This window comes from Nyctereutes procyonoides, unplaced genomic scaffold (assembly GCF_905146905.1).
Source record: "Nyctereutes procyonoides isolate TBG_1078 unplaced genomic scaffold, NYPRO_anot_genome, whole genome shotgun sequence".
NCBI lineage: Eukaryota > Metazoa > Chordata > Mammalia > Carnivora > Canidae > Nyctereutes > Nyctereutes procyonoides.
Genome location: NW_026575140.1, coordinates 73,510,973 through 73,536,406, shown reverse-complemented (window position 1 = coordinate 73,536,406; position 25,434 = coordinate 73,510,973). Strand labels below are relative to the sequence as shown.

Below are 25,434 nucleotides of genomic sequence, written 5' to 3'. Positions count from 1 at the left end.
ATCACAACTTCTGTATCTATGAAGCTGACTACTCTAGGTCCCTCACACCAGTGGGATGACACAGTGTTTGTCTTTTTTAACTACCCTGAGCGTCATGTCCTCGAGGTTCATCCACGTTGTAGCAAGTCTCAGACTTCCCTTCCCTTTTAAGGCTGTGATACTCCATCATGTGTCTAGACCACCATTTCTTGGTCTACTCACCCACCGATGGACACTTGAGTGGCTTCCTCCTTTGCCTATTCTGGATACTGCTGTGAACACAGGGGGACAAATACATTTTTAAGACCCTGCTTTCAATTCTTCTGGGTACACACCCAGACGTGGAACTGCTGGATCACATGGTAATTCTATTTTTATTATTTCAAGAAACCACCATCCTGTTTAATCTTGACTTTTGAATGCTCAAACATGATTATTTTTAAAAGTCTGATTGGATATAGTAGACACAGTGATTAGCAGTGGCAAGAGGTTTGCCAGATGTAGAGACACTCAGGGATGGGAGTGGGCTCATCTGGGAAGGCTTCTTAGAGGGGGTAAAATTGGAGCTGGTATCTGACTTTTCTGAGTTGCTGTTTCCTCGTGAGCAAAATGTGGATGAAACTGCCTTAGAGTTTTGGGAAGTTCCATTCATTCATTCTAGAAATATTTCTAGAGCAACTACTTTGCAATCAGCACTGCTTTCACGCTGAGTGCAATGAGGAACTATTGGAGGGCTTTCAGCAAAGGAGCCACATAATCTGACATTGGTTTGAAAGCATCACTGTGGCTGCATGTTGGGAACAGTTGGAGGAGGGGCAGGGGCCGAAGCAGGGAGCCAGGTAGGGGGCCGCTGTCCCTACAGTATTCAGTAATTTCTGTTCCCTTGCTCCAGAGGCTGGAATCGGGTCTGTCCAGCCCATACCCGCCTGCAAACCCTCAGCTTCTTCCTCTCCCCACCAAACAGACCCTCCAGCCTGCCTCTGAGAGCAGAGAGAGGCCCCACCTCTGCCTAGGGCAGTTCCTCCCCCTTGCAGCCCTCCGGAGCCACTGGGAGCCAGAGATTTCTAGTATTCCTCTCTCTGTGGCTCCTGCAGCTCTGGGGAGTCTCTGAGGCCCAGCTCTCTGACCTTTTTACAAAAAGACAGAGAAGATGCTGTTGGCTCTCTTAGACCTGTGGGCAGGGCCCCTGACTTGCCAAGGAGGGTCCCCCTTTATTTATTGCCAAGCTCCTGAGGAGGAAGGAAGGAGAGAAGTTGCAGAAAGCTGGGCCCCAGGGACTGAGAGCCCCTCATCTCCTTGAGGTGGAACAACCTGTGCCACCGGTTACTGAAACAGTGTGCCAAGGACTCTCACGAGCTGAATTTTCATCTGACTCTCCCAAAGGCTCTGTGACGTAAAGTCTATTTATTATCTCTGTTCTCCTGAAGGAGACATAGGACTCGGAAGTTTGGTGCCGTCATAGAGACATCAGTTGTCAAAGTGAAGGGGCCTTAGGAGTTTATCACACCCAGTGGCTCTCTGCCCCTGCTGCACATTACATGACCCAAAAAGCTCTTTTTAAAGACCAGTTTCCAGGCCACACCCCCAGAGAGTCTGAGTTTAATTTTAAAAGCTTCTTGGATGATCCTAATGGACAAGCATGGTGGAAAAGACACACCCAATCCACATTCTCCGTCTTTTTTTGCAGATGGGACAAACAAGGGCCTGGGAGACCCCTGGATTCCCCTGAGGTCACCTGGTGTTGGTTTCCTGGGCCTGCAGTAGCAAATTACCCAACCCAATGGCTTAATGCAGCAGAGATTTACCAGGTCACAGTCCTGGAAGCTAGAAGTCCTGAATCAGAGTGTGAGCAGGGCATGCTCCCTCTCCAGGCTCTAGAGGAGGATCTTCCTGGCCTCTTGCCTAGCTTCTGGGGTTGTTGGCAGTCCCTGCATTTGTTGGCTTATAGATCCATCACCCCAATCTCCGCTTCAGTCTTCACATGGCCTTCTCTGTGTGTTCATGTGCCTGTGTCCAAATCTCCCTGTTCTTAGAAGAACACCAGTCATATTGGATTTCGGGCCCACGTTAACCCACTATGACCTCATCTGAACTTGATTTTGTTGGCAAAGATCTAACTTCCAATAAGGTATCATTCACAAGCTCTGGGTGGACGTTCATTTTGAAGAATACTATTCAACTCCGTGTACACCCCATCATTAGTGGCAGAGGCAGGACTCTGATCCAGTCTCCTAAATCCTGTCCTGGGCTTGGCCAACCACACCAGCTAGCTTGGCCTCTCTTTATCCTCTTCTTCTTACTAATGGCCTCCATCTCCTCCCCAACCTTCCCCAGCCCCCAAGCTGGCACCATTCCTGGTGGCAGGACATTATTTTCTAACCATGGAATTGCAAAGGGGAGAAACCAGGTCTAAGACCTCTCCCTGGAGCCCAACCCAGAACCCAGGAATGATCCATGAAGACGTGATAAATCAAGCCAAACTGAATTGAATGGATGAGAGCTCCTTTATGAGGTAGTGAGAAACCCACTGACAGAAGCAACCGAGCAGAGGCTGGCTGACCATATGTCCCTTTGAGAGGTGCTGCAAGGACAGTCGGTCTAGCACAGAGCTCTGGAAGAGCACAGGAAGTGGACTGATGGTCTTCACTCTGCCGCTTACTAGCTGTGTGACTATGGGTGGGTTGTGTAACCTCTCTGTGCTTTGGTTAGTAAAAACAGTAATATCCATTTCAAAGGGTTGTGGGGATTGAATAAGATAATGTTTATAAAATCCTTGCCCTGACATGTAATAGGTGCTCAATTAATATTTAGCTTTAAAAAAAGGAGATGCTTGCTACAGATCACCAGGAAAAAGGATGGCAAAGTAGGAGTATTTGTAGTAATAGTAAGAAGAAAAAAGGAACCACACAGACCTCTTCCCTGGTCCTGGGCAAGTTCACAGATGATGCCACAGCCTTTGGCCTGTGACCGTCAAGCGGCATCAATGGCAGAGTCCAGCCTTAGAGCCTAAAGGAGAGCGACCCTCCCAGGTCCGCCCACGGGGACACTGATGGCATTTAGGGTCAGACAATATTTATTACTCAAGATGTCCAGCTTTCCTGGCCCCTGACCACCTAATACCACCAGTACCTCCCAGTCTTGGTGTCAGTCACATGTGATCCCAGACACACGTTTCCAAGTAGCCTCAGGATGGGAGCTGGGCACAGAGGTCAGCCTGCCACCCTGTCTTCCTCTAGCTGGACCCAGCCTATCCCATGAAGAAGCAGCCAAGATAAGGGATAGCTGCTCTTCTACCCATTTTGGGGATGGCTGGTCCCATTTGGGGTGTAGAGGATGGACTGTCCGACTGCCAGGGTACCCCATCAGAGCCAGCCTTGGGGGCCAGTTGTGTTGTGGAACCCTGGCCCCTCCGAACCCCCCACCAGCTGGCTGTGCCTCCCCCACCCGCCACCATATACCGCTCACTCCACAGGCCTCTTGCAGCTCCCTTCCCCAGCAGGACCCATCATCTGATTCTCATCAAACATGCAGAACTGATGTTGCACAAGTCCCCCCCAGAGGGGATTAACATAATACCCCTGATTTCTCCTTCCCCTCTCTCGAGCGAGCGCTGTGCACTCCCCTGGCTGCAGCCCGCCTTTGTTTCAGAAGGAGCAATACACTGTGTCTGGAAATGTTACTGCAATTAAATATGCACAAGAAGGGGGGAAGGGAGGGGGGAAATGAGGACAATGAAGGATGTGAAACATCAGATGCAGCAGCTGCTTGTTGCTATAGAAACCCCAGCTCCCCACCAGCATCAGCACAGCACCCCTTCCCAGCTTAAAATTCCAGTAGGACCAAGTGCACCATTGTCCCAGGGTGCTGGGGGCTGAAGGATCACAGGGTCCAAGCTGCTTGGGCCAGAGCACCTGTAGGCTGCCCAGGTAGATGTAGAGATCTTTCCTTTTTCTCCTCACCCCACCACCACACCTCCAATCGGGTACTTGTGATTGGCAGTAACACCCTCCAGTAGTTCTGCGTTCCAGTCCCAGTTACATAATAAATCACGGGAGAGCTTCCGCATTTGACTTTGGGATGTCACAACATGGAGACAAAAAGGCACATTCAGAGTCTGGTGGGGAAGCCAGGCTTTCTCTGTGCTTCCCCCGGGTCCTCTCCGACTGCTGGCAGCAGGGTTGGGTTCCCTCCTGCTCCCTTTTCATGTCTTACCCACAGCACTGAGTGAGTGGGGGATCTGCAAGGTGCAGTCTGTGTGTTGGAGGGGCGTGGCGGGGGTCCAGAGGACCGGCTGGCAGCCACATGGCCAAGGTTTCATCTGGGGGGTCCTGACCCTATGCCGCTCAGCAGGGACCACGTGACATCCCAGACCTAGACCCACACAGTCAGGTGTCCAAGGATGAAGAGATGGCAAGTGGCCTAGCAGCAGTTCACAGACACCAGACCAGGCCTTAGCTGAGTGCGAGCTGAGTGTGAGGCAGGACGTAATGGGGCTGCCTCCCACTCCTACTCCATCCCCTGCAAAAAGCGAACTGTCTTGGGCTGGGGGTTGGTAGCCATGCTGTATCCTGTGCTGGTCACATAAGGCTCATTGTTAGGTCCCTACCGCTTGGCAAAGTGCTGGCACATAGTAGGTCTAGTCCTATGCAAAGGTGTATGGGAAGGAGGGAGGGGAAATTAAGAGATCTGTAGATAAATGAAAGTTTATTAAAAACAAGAGACCAGGATACCTGGGTGGCTCAGCAGTTGAGTATCTACCTTTGGCTCAAGTCATGATCTCAGGGTTCTGGGATGGAGTTCCGTGTCAGGCTTCCTGCAGGGAGCCTGCTTCTCCCTCTGCCTGTGTCTCTGCCTCTCTCTGTGTGTCTCTCATGAATAAATAAATAAAATCTTAAAAAAAAAAAGAGACCACTCAGCTTGAAGAAGTTTTTTGAGACCATATTAAATAACTATTAAGGAATAAAATTCTAGACTGCTTAGCCTGAAGAAAAATCTAAAGGCGTGACAGCTCCCTTCCAGTGTGTGATGGAGTGTGTCAGTGATGTAGATTCAGACTAGTTCCATAGGCCAGTTGTGACCAAGGAAGATCTCTCTAAAAGAGCTATCCGCTTTGGAATGGGCCACTGAATGAGGTAGCGAGTTCCCCAAATGCAGAGGTATTCAAAAGAAAGCTGGAGAACCTTTGTCAAAGATGTGGTCGGGCACATTCAACTTTTCAGCCCTGTAATTCTACAGCATTCCTTGTCCTTTGGTGAGATCCCAGTCCCCTGGCGCTGAGGTTTGTGCTTGGGGATGGTGGGACACAACAGGATGTTTCTAGTAGAGTGAGCCAGTGTTAGAGCTCTTGTTATTGGTTGAAGGGGGTGTCTCTCAGCCCCCAGGTAGGAGGAAGCAGACTTCTAAATAATAGGATTTGAAGGGCATGGGGCCACCCAAAATGTTTCTTTATGAAAGCCTGGCATTCAGATATCAGCAGGTCCCTCCGGTGGAGTCAGCATCACCCTCTCCCCTACAGCTCCTTTTTTTAAGTCACTGTCATCATCTTGATTCCAGTGCCCACTTCTGGTGGAAATGGCAGCCTGGGGCCTTCTGTGCCTGCCAGGGTAAGCAGCCTGGCCCCCAGAGACCCAGAGGGGTAAAGAGTTAGCATCTCAATCTCAGTCTGGCTGGGTCTTGGGTAGGAGGGCACCGCCATGCACTGAGGGAGTCTGAAGCCGAACGCAAGCCCCGCCCCAGCCAGCAAGTCCATATTCTCCCCTTTTAGTTTTTTTAAAGATTTTATTTATTTATTGCTGAGAGATGTAGAGAGAGTGAGGTAGTAGAGACATAGGCAGAGGGAGATGCAGGCTCCCTGTGGGGAGCCCGATGCGGGACTGGATCCCAGAACCCCAGGATCATGACCTGAGCCGAAGGCAGATGCTCAACCACTGAGCCACCCAGGTGCCCTTTATTCTCCCCTTTTAAAATCGGTCCTGATTAGACTCAAATTCACAGTTTGCCTCAGGACCTTGGACAAGGAAATCCACTCTACCCCTAAGTGGTGTCACAGGTCATAATCAGCAAAATGGGCTGATTCCTGCTGCCTGTCCTTCCAGCTTCCCTGCCAGGTTGTGACAGTAAGACCATGGAGGGACCAAGAAAAGCGAAGCACGGTGTCTGCACCTTTGCCTTGCACAGAACAAGCATTCGAGAACCGTGTGTCGAATTGGTATGGCATATCTGCCTCTCCATGTCCCCACTACTACTATAGCTTAGCCTCGGTAACTGTTCATTGAGTGAATATATGATAGAAATTGAGAGAAAAAGATTTAAGCTTGTGTGTGGCTCTGTATACAGGGAGCGCTGGGAGCCAGAAGGCCTGAGTTGTCTGCTTACTGGCCGTGTGATCTGACGATGGAGAGGACATTTCAAATGGCTGTAAGAACAAATGAGCAAGGAATGTGAACAAACTTTGCAAGCTCTCACCCAGAGATAGGAAAGATGAGGACTGATACTAAGTGAGCACTTGCTGTATGCCAGACACCGTATTATTATTTTCAATCCTTACATCTACCCTGTGAAGTATTACTTGCACCCCATTGTATGGATAAGGCTCAGAGAAGTTAACTTTCCCAAGGTCACACAGCAAAGAAGGGGACAAGTCAGTTTGGAACCCAGACCTGGAGTCTGACTCTAAGGCCCACCCGTCCTTCTGTAAAACTCCAAAGCTTCTACACTTAATGAAATAACAATTCTGGGAGAAAGGCTGGCTGCCGGCCTCAGTTGCTCCTGGTGGTGTGCCCAGCCAGGGGAGTAACGGAGGATGTCTTGATTATGTCTCCAGAAAACAGGTTTTTTATTACTCACCACGGCGGGCTGTACATCTCTGACGTGCAGAAGGAGGACGCCCTCTCCACCTACCGCTGCATCACCAAGCACAAGTACAGCGGGGAGACCCGGCAAAGCAATGGGGCTCGCCTCTCCGTGACAGGTAGGCCAGAGGGCTGCAGAGGGCACCTGCCCACCCCTGGGATGGGCATGGATCAGGGGACTCCAAGAAGGAGAGTATAGAACAGAAATATAGGGCCCAGGGGGCAGAGCTCATCCAGTTTGGTTTGGAGTGCCCTTCACATAAGGACCTCAGAGTCTGTACCTAAGGAAGCTAACTCTCCTGAAGAACTGGCCTGTTACCATTTTTCACATAATGAGAGTTCGATCCACCCTCTCTTTCCCTTTCTTGCCTTTGCTGCCAGGAAGCTCATAAATAAAACCTGGTGTTCAAACGTAGTAACGATGAGGTTAGATTAGATTAGAAGTGGGAGGGGTTTGTTCCTTCAGGTCTCTAAGCATGTTTTAAGATTCTGTTTGACCTATTTATGAGTGCGTGTGTTTCTTCTGTTGTAGCTTGAGAGTAAGCAGGATAGAATCTGTAAACAACAGTATTTGTAAACTGAATGAAAGAGTCTTATTCTGGAGTGATTATCACTTTTTAGGAGCCACTCGCCCCAACTGTTTGACCAGTAGGAGGCAAAGCCAGGGCTTAGCTTCTGCAAACAGCGTGCCAACCACCACCCCTGCCCAGCCCATGGAAGGGGTCATTTGGACACCCCGTACATGCCCCAGTCACGGGGTAAAGGAGGGCACATAGTACTCCTCAAGGAAGACTGCCTCTCTGGAAACAGTGCTTTTTCAAACTCTTGACAGCAGTCCACAGATAGACATTTTTATCATAACCTGTGCATGCACACACTGGTCGTTCCTACCACACGCATTTACATGCATTCTGCTATTTCCTACTCTATCCTATCCAATTCTGATTTATCTAAATGCTGGTCGCAACTCACCAAATGGATTTCACAAGCTCCTAACAGTTTGTGACCTAAAACTTGAAAATCTCCGCTGTTGAGGAGGTGGGATTGGAGTGGCTTTTGGAAGGTGGAGGAACTGACAGCATGGTGGTTTTGGAGACCAAACTCACCCCGCTGTGCAACCTCTTGGAGCCTCTGGAATAAGTAGCTCGACTAGATAACCACGCTGATTCTAACTCTGACCTTCTGGGGTTGGATGAGGACCACCCCCATCAGATTAACCCTATCCCAGACCCTCTCTCATTTGCCCAGCACATTCGAAGAGCAGGAGCCAGGAGGGCAAGGATAGGGCTGTCTGATTCTCCTTTGTGTCTCCAGCACCTGGCCCTCTGCCTGGCACATAGTAGGTGCTAAGTAAATATTTGTGGAACTAACCAACGCCAAGGGAGACGGTGCTGTCATATGGGGAGGCGATGGGGCTGCACTGAAGAGCCTCTATCTTCGTGGCTAGACTTAGGAATCGGCAGCCCAATTCCCGAATGTGTTGGAGTGGTTCCCTTCCAAATTATAGGGACTTGTTTGCATGCTGTTTTGCATCTCATCTGCATGCTTCTCATAAAACGTGGGACTGGTGCAGAAATCCCCCCTCCTGCAGGCCTGCTTCTCTCTCCTGCACAAATATTTAGCCCCTTCATCCTGCCAATCTCACCTCCACTCTTGGAGTGTGTGGGGTGGGGGGCTGGGAGGGGACGGAATAGGCAAGTGCCTCTCAAAAAAGACACCCTGTAAACTGGAGGGTATGCCAACCATTGTCCTTCTGGTCTCCATTCCCCACCAGCTGTGAGGAGGAGGGGGGTGCGGGTAGGAGGAAAATGAGAGGTGCCTCCAGAGATAAAGCCCAAACAGAGAGACAGAAGCAAAGCTAGGGAAGCTCCCAGACGGACAAAAGGGGAGAGGCACGGGCACGGAGAGACATAGGACAGGGAGAAAAACAGAATGGAAGAAAACCTGCACAGAGACAAAGGCAGAGGGGAAGACAGGAGTGAACAGAGCTGAAAGGAGCCGGAGGGATCTGGAACAGGAACAGAGGGAACTGAGGGGAAGGGGCCCCACCGGTGACACGGCCCTGATGTGATGTGATGTGACAAGGCCATCTGCAAGCTGCTTGTCTCGGCAAAAATGCAAGTGATACTGGAAGAAGGCAGTGCAGAGGGGGTGCGAGGGGGGCGTGTCGGGGAGCTCAGACATCAGCCTCCAGCCCCACATACCACCTTGAGGCAGGGGCGGGTTGGGGGGTGGTCAGTCAGTCCTGAACAAGAGATCTGCTGGCCATGGTTTCTGCCGAGAAGGTTCTCTCTCCAGTGGCCAGCACGCCCCGAGGGCTCCCGGGCTGGTGGCCGGGAAGAGTGACCAGAAGCCCTGGACCAGCAGATGGAAAGATGCGGCTGGGGGGATCCCTGCCTCAGCACCTGCTGGCTGAGGTGTCCATACACCCCAAAGGACGGCTGCCCCTGTCTCCCAGGCCCAAAGACAAGAGGAAGGAGCGCAAGGATCCATGTGGCAGAGTGTCCCAGGTGGTCATCCAGTGAGGGCAGCAACCACACCTGTGGTTTCTTCAGAGTGGCCTCACAGAGGGTTTGGTAAAGCTAGAGGGCGAGAAAGAAGGTGGGCGCAGCCAGGTGTGTTGGGTAAAGGACTCTGAACCCAGCCAAAGGTTCAGGCTTAGCCTCCACTCACTAGCTGCACAAGGTGGCAGAGGATAAGCAGTGGCTCAAACCTCAGCTTCCTCATCTGTAGGATGGGAGTGATGAAACAGCGCCCCCGCCCCGACCCCCTGCCCTGGGGTTGCGAGAAGTAGGGACCCGATGGAAAAGGCTTAGTGCCGCGTCTGCCACATTGGAAGCGCTCAGCACAGTGGCAGCTGCGCTGTGGTGGCGGCTGTCTTGTCGTCGATCTGTTGTCGCTGCTTTATTGTTCCTACTCCCTTCCGGAGAGCGTGTGCTGTGTGGGCCAAGGTGAAGGAGGCAGCTGCAAGAATGGCCCGAGCCCCCTAAAATACAACCTCCAAACAACCACTCCGTGCTTTGCAGAGTTTTCCAGGAGCTTCCATGAGCATGAACTCCGTGGAATAGGCATTATCAGCTGCATTTATAAAGAGGAAACCGGTGACCAGAGAGGCTCGCAGACCAGTCCAGGCTTCCCCAGCTCATGGGGGGGGGGGGCAAGCCACATACGGAAGCCGTGTTTGGGGGTGACTTTGCAGGGCAGCACTGCTCATTCGGCCGAGGGAGTTCCCAGCAGCCTCCCTGGGGCACCCCGGACGGCCCCGGAGATTTCTCGGGCACAGCCGTCTGGCTCCCCCAGCCCCGCGCCGGCCCGGCAGCGCCCGGTCCCCCCGGGCTGTCGCCGGTACACGCCACAGCATTTTACTCCTGCTCCGGAGTAATGAAAGAGGCTTCTTTCCCTCAGAATTTAATTTCACGCCTGAGACTCAGTGATTAATTCCCTCCCCCCGCCCCTTCCTCCACCGCCCCGTCGGCCCCTCCGCTTGTAAATTCTGCGGTGTGCCACGGAATTTGTGTATTTTGCATCAATTAAGTGTCACATTGAGTAATTCTTCCCTGGCACCGGGTTTGTTTATCCCGACCGTCCCCACAGGGTTGCTTGGGGAAGAGGCCGCAGAAGCTGGTGGGGAGGGAGGGCGGGTGCCAAGCCGTAATTGCCCGGCACATCTGCATCGTGGTGTCGCTCAGCCAAGCTCTTGGACATGCGATCTGCCACTATTGCCTACGACAACCTTAGGAGAGGCGGAGGCAGCGCTGCTGCCTCACCCAGCGGGCGAGTCTCAGGCTCTGAGACCTTTCGAGACTCACCCAAGGTCACATGATTTACCTGTGACCCCAGGCGGACCAGCCCCTTGGATTCTCAGCCCAACCTCCTTCCAAAGAGTAATGTAAGGTGGGGAGAGGGTAGCGAGTCTTCTAGAAACTCTCTGGCCCCAGGAGAAGTCCTCGCCCAACCCTTCTCCAACGGAGATGGGCCAAGGATGGAGGAAATTTGCCCTTAGTCAAGGAGGGTCCAGAGGGGCACGTCTGCCACTCCCACCATTCCCTCTTTTTTTTTTTTTTCCAAAGATTTTATTTATTTATTCTTGAGACACACAGAGAGAGAGAGGCAGAGACCCAGGCAGAGGGAGAAGCAGGCTCCCTGTGGGGAGCCTGATGCGGAACTCGATCCCAGGACCCTGGGATGATGACCCGAGCCGAAGGCAGACGCTCAACCGCTGAGCCACCCAGGTGCCCTCCCATCATTCTCTCTTGAGCAGATCTCAGTATTAGATTATTCCATCTTGGGCCCTGTTCTACTGAACAAGGGTGAGTGAGACCTCGTTTGTGATCTTGGCTCTGCAGTGCCACCTTGGGCAGGTCACTGCACCTCTCTGGTCTCAGGGGGTCCTCCTCTGTCGCCTCCAAAGCCCCTAAGCCAGCTCTACGAGTCCATGAGCCTATAAAATTCTGCAATGTGGAAAATCAGACCACTGCCTGTGCCTCAGCACCCCCTTCAGCCTCCCCCAGACATGGTGGGTCAGCAGCCATGGCCTTGCTCCGTGCAGGCACAGGAGATCCAGCAATGGAGCAACACTGTCTCAAGATGCTCGCAGCCTCCTGGAGAAGACAGATACGTGACCTGGTGCTAACCACGGTTGAGGGGACCCTGGGTGGCTCATGACAGTGGTGGCCTCTGGGGAGAGAAATGAGGTGGCCTAGGGCAGGGCTGAGGGAGACTCCGCTTTCACACAGACACCCTTCTAGACTCTATGAAGTTTTGCCACGTACATATATTCCACTTTTTAAGTTTTTCATTAAAAGGGAAAGGTTGAATGAATGAATGAATGAATGGTTGATTGAAACTAAAATGAAAGAAAAAGAAAGCTCGATGGGTATCTAATGAGAGTGGCCCCGGGGGACACATCCAGGAGGGGTGATATAATTTAAGCTGGTTTGTGAAAGACGAAGAGGTGTTGGCCAAGTGGGGAACCACTGCCTGGGTGGGGAGCTGAAGGGGGGGGGCCACCGAGTAGGCCAGGCCGGGGACCTGGCCAGGGACCTGGCCAGGACCAGACCCTACATCATAGCAGGCCTAATCGGGGAGAAGACGTGTGGGTTCTATGTCGGCAGAGGAGAGCCTGGGCAGGTTTTACAGCAGCAGGAGGTCCCCAAGGCAGAAAAGTCAGGGAGGCATTTGAGGATAAGAAGAACTAGGCAGAGAGCAACCAGAGCTCTGCTCAGAAGCGTCAGACATCACACACGGAATCCCACCAGCCAGGAGCCTGGGTCCCCTGCAGGTCAAGGCCCCAGGACCTGCAGTCACTGCTTCCTCTTGGATTGGGAATGTAAAATAGAGAGTTGTTCGGGATGGTAGATGTGGTTTGCAGAAGGCTTAACTTCTGAATCCCACTGGGCGCAGATGGAAATGCACGGCCCTCAGAGTTTGGCAGGATCGCAGGTGGGTGGAGACGGGACAGGGAGGAACTTTCCCCATCCCTGAGGGGCACCCCCAGGCTCCTCGGGGCCCAGACCGAGACTTCAAGAAGTCTTGACTCTCAGGTCACAGGATGTCCCTGCTCCTGAATCTGGGCCAGACCGCAGGCACCGTGTCTGTGACGGGCGCTCTCACACTCTCTCCCTTTCTGCACCTCTCACCCCTTCCCTTGCTCCATCTACCTGTCTGCCCTCCCTACCCTCCTCCCACCTCCCCCAAGCCCCCGCTTCTCAGTGATGGCTCTCGGGGCCTCTGTCTGGCCTGAGTGGGAGAGGGGGAGCCAGAGTCTGGGGCCCAGGGGACCCCACGAGCCATCTCACACTGGGTGTCCTTCATGCTGGGCCCCCCAGGGACAGCAAGTGCCTGCTCTGGTGCGTGCCCCCACCCCCTCACTTCCTCCTGCTCAGGCTGGCCAGGGCCACTGATGCTCTCTGCCTTCCAGACCCTGCCGAGTCGATCCCCACCATCCTGGATGGCTTCCACTCCCAGGAGGTGTGGGCCGGCCACACCGTGGAGCTGCCCTGCACCGCCTCTGGCTATCCCATCCCTGCCATCCGCTGGCTCAAGGACGGCCGGCCCCTCCCAGCCGACAGCCGCTGGACCAAGCGCATTACGGGGCTGACAGTCAGTGACCTGCGGACGGAGGACAGCGGCACCTATATTTGTGAGGTCATCAACACCTTCGGCTCCGCAGAGGCCACTGGTACCCTCACGGTCATCGGTGAGCGGGGAGCCCCTCGGCTGGGGCTCCAGAATCAGAAGATCTGCTTTCTGGTTCTGGCATTGTCAGAGGGTAACCCACTTTGGGCAAATCACATGACCATGAACACCACCTCAGTGTCCTCTTCTGTAAAGTGGGATGATGATCCCAGGCCTTCCTACCTCCTGAGGTCAGAAGGGTCAGGAGGGGTCGTGAGGGTGACAGTGATAGTGAAGAGCTCACAGGGCTTCGTGGCTTGGTGACGGGGAGGAGTGTCTGCACTAAAGGAAGTAGTGCTGATGTTAATCCAGTAGAGAGGACCTATTGTATCCCATCAGAAGCGATATTCAGAATATTGCACAGTAATTGATAGGGGCACTGGTCAATCGGATCAGACGCAGGCATCAATGACCAAGGTGGCCTTTCCAGGATCTACTGGCTGGGTACCAACACTGGTCCTGCCTGTTGCCTCCCCCTCCTGGTGCCCCAGGGGCTCCAGGGGTCCAGGGAGCCTGCATGTGGCTTTCACAGGTGGGCTGAGGGGCTGGGGCCAGGGAAGGACCCCCACCATGCCTCTCCCTCGGGTGATGAGGCCTCAGGCTCCCCATCTCCCCCTCCCTTCTAGCTGTGGCATCCAGAGTCTGACTCTCTGAGTTCCCTGCATTGACAGTAGTGAGGCTGGGATTTGGAGACCCCTGGGGAATCCCACCCCCTGGAGGAGCTACGTAGCCTGAGGCCCCATTGACTGTTGTACCGAAAGGCATCATGAGGGTCACTGAACCCAGACAGGGAGAGGAGGCTGTCCAGCTGTGATCCAACCCCCATACTGCAGAGAAGCCGTCCTCTCCCCTCACTACCTGTCTCAAGAGCATAGAGCTACAGGTCTGCAGACCCTCACATGTTCTCCCTGCTTGGCTGGCCTCCTGGGGCCTGGTGTCTTGTCGCCCTCAGCCCATGTGTAAGCAGTCTCCCCATAGTCAAGGGCCTCTTGACAGTTGGGGTGCATTTATCTGCGGTGCTGGGAAGAAGTCCTCTCCCTGTGAGCACACGTGAAGCTGGAAGAGCAGAAAGAGCCCCAAGAAACACTCTGGGAGTGATAGCACGTGATACAGATGTTTAGGTTAAAATGCTGAGAGTCCAGGGGACAGGGGGATCCTCACAGAGTACCGAGCCCCAGCCAGCAGGCAAGCAGGTAGGACCAGGGCTGACGTCTCCCTCCTTGCCCTAAGGACCGTGCGATATGCCTTCCGCCCTTACCCGCCCTCCTCCTGCTCACACACAGTACACACACACTCATCTCACCCTGGCGTACGTACATACACGCACACACATGCACTGTCTCAGGACTGAGGTCAGGAGGGCAGCACACCCCCGAATCCTTGGAAAATTACCCAACCTGACCCTGGGTAATTTGATGTTCATAGCTCCTGCCTCAGTACCTACAGGCAAGCATATATACACACACACACACGCAGGTAGATGTGTTGAAAGGTCACATGCCCACTTCTCCATACCACAGGCCCACACGTACGGTGCTCATACACACTTACCGATACACACATTCCTCCACCTTAACGTGCTCACATCCAGGCTCACACACAGAGATCCACAAGTAACTGCCTACAGCTGCGTGCACCGCCCCACCGGCATACCTACAGCTGATCCCCTCTGACACTCAGCCCCGCACCTTCCTCCCCACACTGGGTTCGGCTGGACAGCCAGGTTCAAGGGGAAGCCACATAGCTTTTCTCTGCCTTCCGTTCTCTCTGACAGCACCTCTCCACCAGGTGCATGCTTTTCACACACACCCCCGTTCTGCCAACAAGCCTCCTGCCCATCTTGTCGCCAAGTCATATGGGGCAGCAAGATGAGAGCAGCTAGCTGGTAGAGCCCTAGGACCCCCGGCTGGTGACCAGGACAAGCAGGATGCCACCTGCCTCGTTGTGCCTTGTTGTGACATTTCCGGGGCAGGGTCTCTGGGAGAGAACGGGAGAGCCCGGCATGAGCAGAAGGACTCCTGTGTGCTTTGACTGTGTCCCACCCAGCCAGGCTGCAGGCCACCTCGCTGAGGTCCTAGGCCCCTGCAGGCCTCAGCCTCCTGTAGGTGAACCCCTTGGAGATCTGGGGAAGGAGGCCAGCCTGGGGCTGGTGGCCAGCCCACCCGACAGTAATAAACATGTCTCGGGCAGCAGTAGACATGTAAGGGGAGAGACACTGCCCTGTCCTCAAGTGCTCACAATGCAGGGGGAGAGACAGACACACAGAAGTGATTAAAAGACCATGGGCTTCGTGTGGTGACCACTGTACACAGGGGGGCCCAGAAGAGGGGTCCTGACCCAGCCTGGGAGGGCAGTGGTGTCCAGGAAGTCTTCCTGGAAGAGATGTCCTGAGCTCAGTGTGAAGGATGAGAAGGCGTCAGACAAAGCGGGAAAAGAGCACTCTAGGCGGAAGCTCTGGGGCAAGAAGTCACCCAGGGTGTTCACCAAGCACAGACAGGGTGCTGCTGCCTGAAGACTGTATAGCTGAGAAACAGGGGAAGGTCCCCAGGGTCCTTGATGGCCTTGAATGCCACACCAAGTTTTGGGGTGCTGTAAAAGTTCTGAGCAGGAGAGTGACCAGCCACAGCATGGAGAACAGAAGGAGGGATGCAGGAAGGACGGACGATGGTACTGCCTGGGTCTAGGCTGGGAGCTGAGGACCCGCGGCAGGGCAGGGGAGGTGGGGATGAAGAGCAGAGTCACCTGGAGCATTTAAAGGCGGTCAGAACGGCAGAAGATAGCAATTAGTTATCTGTGTGGGTATGAGAGACGGGTGGGGGGTGGCGGAGCCAAGGGTGCCTCCCTGGTTTCTAGGTGGGGGACAGAGAAGATGATGAGCCACTCAAGCTCCTGCTCTCCTTCTGAGCTGAAGGGAGCCCCCCAGCCCCACCGGGCAAGGGCCGCACATTAAGAAAGCAGAGGCTGTCATAACAAGAGGTGCAGAGCCATCACCTGGCCCGACCCTGCCATTTCACGGATGAGTAAGCTGTGGTCTAGAGAGGCAATCCACAGGGGTCTGGAGACAGAACCAGGGCCTCCCCGAGCCCCCACCCCCACCCCCAGCCACACTGCTCCACGGTAAAAGCCCTTTTTTTAATCCTTTTCCTCCCCACTGCCTGTCCCCTCGCTCCTCCCCCACTGCCCCGGCCCAGACCCCCTTCACGTGACCCTGACACCAAAGAAGCTGAAGACCGGCATCGGCAGCACGGTCATCCTCTCCTGTGCCCTGCTGGGCTCCCCGGAGTTCACCATCCGCTGGTACCGCAACACGGAGCTGGTGCTGCCCGACGAGGCCGTCTCCATCCGCGGGCTCAGCAACGAGACCCTGCTCATCACTTCGGCCCAGAAGAGCCACTCTGGTGCCTACCAGTGCTTCGCCACCCGCAAGGCCCAGACCGCGCAGGACTTCGCCATCATCGTGCTGGAGGGTGAGCGGGGACAGCCGGCACCCGGGTGGGTTCAGGACCCCCAGAGCCTGGCGAGGAGATGCCCTGCATAGGCTCCCTCACCTGCGTCCTGGGAGCAGGCAGCGGTCCAGGCACGTGCCTACCTTAGTTAATCCTTCCGTGGGGAGGAAGAGGGCAGATGCTCTTTCTTAATGTTCCCTATTTTGCAGTGGAAATAACTGAAGCTCAGTCACTTGCCCAAGGTCACCCAGCTTGGCCAAGGGTCAGAGCCGGGATCTGAACTCAGGTCTCTAAACCACCACGCTGTATTGCCTCTGCCCTCCAAAATTACGAGAACCTCACTATGAAAGGGGTCTTCTTTAAGATCTCAGGGGCTTTCAATCTCACAGGGGCCCTGGGACTGCCCCTCAGGAGTCCCTGCCTGGAGCCTTCTTCCCTGAGCCCTCTCTTTCTGGCTGTCCCTCTCCCATTCTCTGCCCTTCCCGCCAGCCCCATGGGCTTTCCGGTCTTCTCCCTGACTAAGGGCTCTTCACAGCAGGCTCTGTTTCTTATCACAGACCTGGGTTTCCACTTGTTCCTCTCTCCTTTTAAAGCTACTACCGCCCAAGGCTCCTCACCTAGCACATCTGTGTATGGTTGTGCAGGTTGTTCACTGCAACAAGTGCCTAACCCACAGGGCGGGACTGAGAGTAAGGACTGGAATCCGGCTTGAAATCTACCTGGCACCAGGTGGTGACCACATGGAGGAGGCATCTTTTTCTTACTTGCACAAAGATACAATGAGGGTTAGCAGAGGCCCTATCCTTACCAACAAAACAAGTAGTGTTCCCCTCACTCCTTTGTTGCAAAACAAAACAAAAACCCTGCAATCCTATTGCTTCCAAGGATTTTTCACTGTCATAACAAAGACACCAAACCCAGGCAAGTCCTCCAGGTTATCAGGATCCCACGTGGGTCTACCTGTGGGTCCTTGGGAGGTGGGAGGTGGGACCTGGGCATCCCTGACCCTTCACCCTAAGTACAGTGCCCAGTGAACTGCCCCTCCCTCAGCCCCTGCCTCCTCTTGTCCAGCCAGATCCTCTTCCCAACAAGGAGGACACCAGCCAGGCACAGGCCCGTTGGAAATGGGTGCCTTATATCCCAGGGGACTTCTTGCTGGACCGGCTCCCCACACAGCACATTTTTTTCTCAGAAAGGACAGCCTGTTGATAGCCAATCCAGAGCAGGGATATGGAAAATGAGGCTGGCAGATGGGCACAGAGTGGGGAGGAACAGCCAGAAAGGTAGGGTTTGGGGAAGGAAGCAGAGGAGGGTCCAAATGTCGTGACCCTGGGAGGCCTTCCAGGCTGTTCCAGGCACCGGGCCTTCCCCTAGTTTTAGGTAAGGGTCTCCCCCCAGAAATGGGGCTGGGGGCTGGCAGACTGGATTATAACATCAGCATCTCGGTGTGAAATGTGGATGGAGAACCATGTTACATTGCCTTACTTTTTCTTTCCTTTTTTTTTTAATGTTTGTCTTAGTTTTTACTTGTTAAAGTGCATGCCACGTACTTTAATCCTTTACAACAATCCTGTGTAGGATGGCCAGGCTTGATAATTGCATGCCCCCTGTTCCATGGAGGAAGGTGGGGCAGCAGGGTTAATTGTCCCGTCCGGGGTTATTGGGTTAGCCAAGACTTAATTTCTGGCCACGCACACACCAGTGCCTCTGGGTAGAGGTGAAGCCTCATACTTGAGGCTTTTTGCTCAGAGGGCTCCCGCACCCCCACCCCCACCTGTGGGGATGAGAGCTGGACCCAGACTCTGCAGGTCCCCCCCTAGTCCGGCCCTGCTCCCACACAGGATTATTGAGCCCCATGTCTTTACTGACACAGGGAGGAGAAAGGCAGGAAAGGAAAAGTCGACAAGAGCTGACATTTATTAAACACAAAGTGCTGTGTGAAGCATCTGAAATGCAGTAATTTTGTCCTCACAGCATCAGTGTGAAGACAGTTTAGTCACCAACCCCAATATCTCCATCCTCCACAGTTAAGAAATGGGAAGACTCAGAGGTGTTAGGTGACTTGCCCAAAGACACAGAGCTCACAAGCGGCCGTGGGAGGATTCGAATCCAGGAGTCATAAATCCTGTGCAATAGTAATGGGCACCTCACAGGGTTCTGTGGGTAGCGCCTGAATCGATGTACGTGAAAGGTTTTTTTTTTTGTTTTTTTGTTTTTTGTTTTTTTATTCATGAGAGACACAGAGACATAGGTGAGGGAGAAGCAGGCTCCTGGCGGGGAGCCCAATGGGGGACTCGATCCCAGGACCCCGGGATCACGACCTGAACTGAAGGCATTTGCTCAACCACTGAGCCACCCAGGCGCCCCTGAAAGTTGGGTCTCATTGTCACAGGCACTGCTTGGCCTCCTCCCCAGCTGCTGGGGCCGGGGGTGGGGGGCTGGCTCGGTGACCCTGACGGGGCCTCCTCGCTCCCTGCAGATGGCACGCCCCGCATCGTCTCGTCCTTCAGCGAGAAGGTGGTCAACCCCGGGGAGCAGTTCTCGCTGATGTGTGCAGCCAAGGGCGCCCCGCCCCCCACCGTCACCTGGGCCCTGGACGACGAGCCCATCGTGCGGGACGGGAGCCACCGCACCAACCAGTACACCATGTCGGACGGCACCACCATCAGCCACATGAACGTCACGGGCCCCCAGATCCGCGACGGCGGCGTGTACCGGTGCACCGCGCGGAACTCGGTGGGCAGTGCTGAATATCAGGCGCGAATAAACGTAAGAGGTGCCTGTCTACATTTAAATATCAGAATAGGCTTTTGAGTTCCTTTGCCATCTCTGTGGTTCCCATTATTCTCGTGGTGATTAGTACTTATTATTAACTGTCATTTTGCTTTTAGTAGCGGTCTCTCTCCTCTCTTTCTCCCCCCCTTCCCCTGCCCTCGGTGAACCCCGTCATCCTTTCTTGTGTGTGCATGTGTCTGGTACAGTTCGCCACCCCCCTCACCCCCCCACGCGTTCTCATCCCCTCCTCCTTCCCCTTCTTCTCTCCCAGTCTGACCTGCCCGCCCTCACCCCATTCCTCCCCATCAAATCTCTCTGGCCCCAGTTACCCTCAGCACTCCACTAGCAACCCCCAGCCCCCCCGGGGCCTTGTAAGGACAAGGATGGGGATGGGGGCAGTGGGGCCAGGCTTGACCTTTGAGGGGGGGTGTCCATCAAAGCTGTGTTCCCAGTCCTCCCACTGAGCCATCCCCTAAATGCTCCAGGAGGCGTAAGCAGCCAGGAGCCAGGGTGCTACCTTCCCCCCAATTTCCTCCCTACCGAGCCCCAAGCCATCAAGACTGGGAGGCTCGGGCTGGGTGGGGGGAAGCAGTTCAGGTGATCATCCCCGCATCTCAGCTCTCCACGTCACTGTGGTGAGAAGAGCTCCCTCTGAAGCTCTTAGCAGCCCTGTTGGGTCAGACTGGTCCTCATCTGCCCCTCCCAGTGCCCCCCTGACCCAAGGTCAGAGGAGGAGGGGGCAAGGGGCACTGATGGTTGCCAGGGAGCAGGGGTTCGTGCTAAATTCACCTGTGCCGGTTCTCCAACCCCACTTGAGAAAGGTGGCCTCTCATTTGGTGACCCTCCTACATTCTCTGAATTGCAAGTGTCAGGGCTACAGGCTCCTGGGACCCCCTGGCCCGGCCCCTCATCATCTGGGTAGGGAACCTGAAGCCTGGAGCTTCCCGCTAGATGTAAAGAGAAAATTGTTCCCATTCCAGCACTCTCCCTGCATGGTGGCCTCTGAGCCCCCTGTACCACTCCCACATGGCCACCTGCCTAGCAAGCCAGCTGAAGATACCCCCCCCACACACACACAGCATGATCAACATCCCCCTTTTAGGGCCCCTTCTCAGGGACCCACAAAACACACTTACCTGTTTGGAAGAAAATCATCAGCTCATCCACTGAAGACCTTCCTCTACCGTCTTTTAAATATTTAATGTATGTGAGATCCTTTTTGTACAAGACCATTATATGCAAGTTGAATGAAAATAACAAAATCTCCACATTTCCGTTGTAACCCCCAAATCTTAATCTCCTTGTAAATGAGGAATCGCCCTCCCAAATCCCAGTCACTTTTTAGGAGGTTCACATACCCCACTCACCCCATTAGGGGGGTGGATTCTTGCCCCAGGCAGGAACAGAACATGTCTGTTTGCAATTACTTGAAGTTAGTAACAGGGAGTCCTGGAGAGACCAGCTCCAGCCTTTGCCTTTAGCCTTGCAATAAAGGCCTCCCCCCACCCCTATGCCCCTGCCCACTGAATTTCCATCCCCTGATAGTTTCAGAGCCAAGCAACTGAGAAGAGAGTCACAGGGCAGCTCCTGGCTGTCCCTGGCTCACCGCACCGCTTGTCCCTCCTCTGCTCCTCCTCCCTCCTGACTCCTGCCCAGGCCCCCCCAGCATCCGGGCAATGAGGAACATCACAGCCGTCGCCGGACGGGACACCCTCATCAACTGTAGGGTCATTGGCTACCCCTACTACTCCATCAAGTGGTATAAGGATGCCCTGCTGCTGCCCGACAACCACCGCCAGGTGGTATTTGAGAACGGGACCTTGAAGCTGACGGATGTACAGAAGGGCATGGATGAAGGGGAGTACCTGTGCAGTGTCCTGATCCAGCCCCAGCTGTCCATCAGCCAGAGCGTCCACGTGGCTGTCAAAGGTAGGCCTCCCTCAGAACCAGAGCCCACCTGGTGGCCCGGGACTATGGCTCTCTCCCCAGCTGGCTGCTCAGACAACAGCAGCAGGCAGTCCTGAATGAGTGGAAGGCCAAGGAAGAGAGGGTCCTGACCTGGTGTTTAGGAGAAAGGCAGCAGGGTGGCCGAATGAAGGCAGACAAAGAAGGCCGTGGGTTCCTCCGCATCTGGTTCCCTCTGCAGGCCGCAGGACAGTGTGCAGGGATCCAAGAGGCACGAGGGCTCAGTACCACACACAGAGGAGTCAGGTCACCCTCTGGGCAAGAGGCCCAGGTCAGAGATGGTGGGAAGCCCCATGACGTCAGCAGGAAGCCACCAGAGGCCAACAGGAGGGGGCAAGAGGCAGTTGCCATGAGAGACAAAGCAGCAGGAGGCTGGGTGGAGGGAGCCCATACTGGGTGCCCTGACTCCCTTTCCACCTGCTAATGCTATTTGAGGTCTACAGAGCACTGCCTACAAAATCCTCCTCTGGACCAGGACCTTCATGCTGACCTGAGGGGTGTGTGGGTAAACGCAGGGGTCCTTAGCACAGTGCCTGGTACATGGTAGCCATTCTGTAAATGCTGGAGGATTAAATGAATGAATGAGTAGAACTAAAGAAATCAATGAACGTGTGAGCAATGATGGCTATCCCCTTGGTTCTGGGGCTGTGTGGATGCGCAAAACTCCCTCCCAAATATGTTCTTTGGACCTGCCAGGCCTGGAGACTTTCTGGGGAAGTGAGTGGGAGCAGGGTGGCCCAGTTGCTCTGGGGCAGGATAGGAAGTGGGGCCTGCCAGGCCTGGCTGGGTAGGGAGGTCACTAATGGCCATAATGGGTAAAGGCCTGAGTGGGTTAAACCCATGGGAGAGCCTGAGGCTCTGGGCGCATGGAGAGGTCAGCCTGGGGCTCCCTGAGGGAGGAAAGAGGGCTGTGGTCACAAGCCACCATCCTGGTCTCTAGTACCAGACTGTAATCATTGTCATAATAAGACAAATAGCACTGTGGTGGGCCCACCATGCACCAGTCCCTGTGGCTGGATGCTCTACATGCTTGGTTTCATTTAACCCCAGCACTATCCCCTTACCGAAGGCAGGTACCATTTTATCCCCAATTTCCAAGGCAGAAAGGCTGAGAGGCACAAAAAAATTAAAAAAAATAATAATAAGGAAATTTTCATCTGGAGACAGAATGTTTCCTGGGCCTGCCTCACTCCGGGCCCTGGGCTCCAATCCAGAGCTGGGCAACAGGCAGGCTGGGAAGAATAAGGAAAGAGGCCTCTGGAACCCCCTGAGAGCAGGAAGAGAGACAAAGTCCCTGAGAAGGCTGAGAGCCCCTGTCACCTGGGCATCTGTGTCACCCCAGGGCAGCAAGGAGGGGAGGCCCCCTCCGTACCCCTGGAGACAACATGCACCAGGAGAGGAAAGCTGGCCTGACCCCCCCCCCCACTGAGGGGGGCATAGGCAGAAAGAAACAGCAGAGGGTCCAGGCCTACGAAGGGGCCCTGGCACAGGGGAAGGCCCCAGTGAGTCCCAGGCTCCTGAAGCAAGATGGAAGAGAGGCTTTGTTGACAGGAAGAGGGAAGTCTGGGAGAAGGGACAGCTTGGGGAGACCGAAGCAGCATTGGGTTGTGGTGATAGTGGCACATCCAGGTGCTAAGGTCTGGTGGACAGCCAGGCCACTGCACAGTAGCAGCAAAAGGGGGGGCGGCTACTTCTCTCCCCTGCCCCTTATTCCCCGGGCTCATCCCATCGGTGCCCAGACGATGCCATGTCACACCTATCCTTGTGCATTCACCACCTGTCACAGTGCCAGACAGTGTTTCTTGAGCTGAAACAGCAGTCCGAGTTGGAGTGACTTGCAGGGAGGCCTCACTTTGATCCCCAACAACTGTGGAGCTGTGGCCATTTCAAGCCTGGGGTGGGGGGTGACAGGAGACCCTAACAGCATCAGCCTCCCTGCCTCCTGCCACCACACCCAAGCTGGGCTGAGGGGCACCCTGGCCCCCTCCTGAGCCTAAGACCTCTGCCCCCGCGCCTCCCCACCCTGAGGCCCCATGCCCCAGCAGGAGCCTCACAACCCCCAGGCCACATCCCCAAGCTTGGCCGCTGTGGAACAAGGCACAGCCCACCTACCCCCTCCCAGCGTCAAGGGCTGCCCATATCCATTTCCGTTACAAGCAGTGGACCGAGAGTTTACACTGTAAACATCACATATTAAAACATCTAACCTTTGTTCCCCTCCCTTCGCCCGCCCGCACCAGTGAGCATTTGGCCAGGTTTTGTTGGCTTAAAAAAAAAAAAAAAAAAAAAGGCTCTAGCGAGCCTCGGAGTACGCAGAACATCCAGAAAGCTGCTTCTGCTCATCAATTATTCAACCCCATTCAGGGAGTGATCAGTCCTAATGAATTGAATCTGATGCATTCCGTCTCAGCGACTCTCTGGGCCTGTTGTGATTGTGCTGAGCGACAAGAGGAAAGGAGGAGTGTGTGTGTGTGTGTGTGTGTGTGTGTGTGAGAGAGAGATGCTAGAGGGCAGAGCCCATGCACCAGGCACGTGTGTTTCCCACACCCAGCACAAAGCCTGGCTTCAGCAGACGACCTGTGTGTGTACAGGGTAGAGGCACATGTGCACACATACCCTCTTCTCCCCGCCCTCAGGGTCTGAAAATCCAGCCCTAGAAGGACTGTGGTCACTTGTTTTCTCTCCAGACCAAGAAGCAGCATCTGCATGAGGGGCTCTGCGACCCCGTGGCCCGGCCGCTCTGAAAGCTCAGGTCCTTCATCCTCCCACTCCCTGACTCCCTCTCCCCACCTCATTAGAATGCACTTTTGCAGAAGAACCCATCAGAGCTGATTATGAGCACACTGCTTGATTAGCTGATGTGCTGTTCCAAGAGCTACTCAAGGAGGAGGGTGGAGGAGGTGCCCCTGGGCGTGGAATAGGGCCCTGACTCTGGGCGAGGAGGGCCAGGTCCAGAGGCAGCACCGCTGAGCCCACTGCTATCACCTGGTTGGGACATGCGTCCCACTCAGGGGATCAGAGCAGAGACCTGGAATATAGGAAAGGGCAGAGTGGAGGTGAGATAGGGCCCTAGACGCTGGGGATCGATTAGAAGCACCTCCCACCCCACCCCATCTCTCTGGGGGGCCATGCGTTCATGGGCAGGAAGGGGCAAAAACCCATGCTGCTCCATGAGCTGGAAAAACAACTGCTCACTCCATTCCTTCTGGGGCTGCTTATCTTCTGATGAATTTTTCAAACACTGAGCTTAGAGCAGAACACACCAGACACACATGCACACACATGTGCAGAGCCCTATGTGTGTGAATGCACATGCATGTCCTCATTGGTACATACTATGTGCATGTCATGCAACAAATACACAGATGCTAATAAGCTGTCCCCCGTTGTGCTTGGGCACACACGCGTGCTGGCAGTCACATGTGCATAAATGTTGGCTCTGTCCCTACCCTCCTGTAAGACATCATTCCTGAGCCACAAAAGGGGGCTGCAGGTGGTACCATATGAAATATTGTCCAAGTGAGCCTGCAGTGGCCCAGCAAGTTGGGAGGGCTGAGGGGAGACGGGGCCGGGGGGGATGCTTTGTGGGCTGCTTGGACTTTGGTGCATGTGACCCTGACTGGCAGGGGAGAGCAGGGCTGCAGGGAAGGCAAGTGCTCATCTCTGGGCATCCAGAGACATCCTTGGCAGGATGCTAAGAGGAGGGCACGTAGATCCAAACTAGATTTGATGTCTTTAGGGCCCCCTGTAGCTGAAAAATAATGTAGCATAAAAGCATCTCTGGGCATGCGGGCTGAATGTTTAATTAACTAAGAAGGCAGGCTGCAACTGGGGCTCCTTGGCTTTAGCTCAGTGAGAGAACATCTCCATCCCCACATCTGAGCCTCTACGGGCCTCTGGAGCCAAAACAAGGACAGGAGGGGCTCTCTGCCCAAGTTCAGCAAGGCCGGGACTGGGAGGCTGTGCCAGGTCCCTGTGGAGAACAAGTGGAAGAGGACACACATACACTCGCTCCCGGATGCCCTACTCCCCACCCACCCACTGTCTTCCCTGGCCGCCCAAACCAGTGCCTGCCACGTGCTTGGAGCCTTTGGAGGAGGGTCCCTTCCACCCTAGTGAATGGACTGGGGGTTTCTGTGATCATAGATTGGAGCTTAGGAAAAAGCTAGTCACCTGCCATCTGCAGAGGTAAAGATTTGGAAGAGACCCACCAGAATCCAGAGGAAGGGGATACAACAGGT

The 25,434-nt window shown here is 54.5% G+C and overlaps 1 protein-coding gene across 2 annotated transcripts in view; it reads left to right on the top strand.

Moving 5' to 3' along the window:
- DSCAML1 (DS cell adhesion molecule like 1) overlaps positions 1 to 25,434 on the top strand; it is a 347,857-nt gene that overhangs the window by 239,302 nt on the left and 83,121 nt on the right. The window contains exons 4-8 of one of the 2 annotated variants that reach the window (XM_055305239.1): positions 6,803 to 6,949; positions 12,751 to 13,029; positions 16,199 to 16,474; positions 18,933 to 19,229; positions 20,885 to 21,157. In XM_055305239.1, coding sequence (XP_055161214.1) covers positions 6,803 to 6,949; positions 12,751 to 13,029; positions 16,199 to 16,474; positions 18,933 to 19,229; positions 20,885 to 21,157 — 1,272 coding nt within the window. Of the gene's footprint in view, positions 1 to 6,802; positions 6,950 to 12,750; positions 13,030 to 16,198; positions 16,475 to 18,932; positions 19,268 to 20,884; positions 21,158 to 25,434 lie in introns of those variants that run through there. The other variant, XM_055305238.1, reaches the window with a different exon arrangement.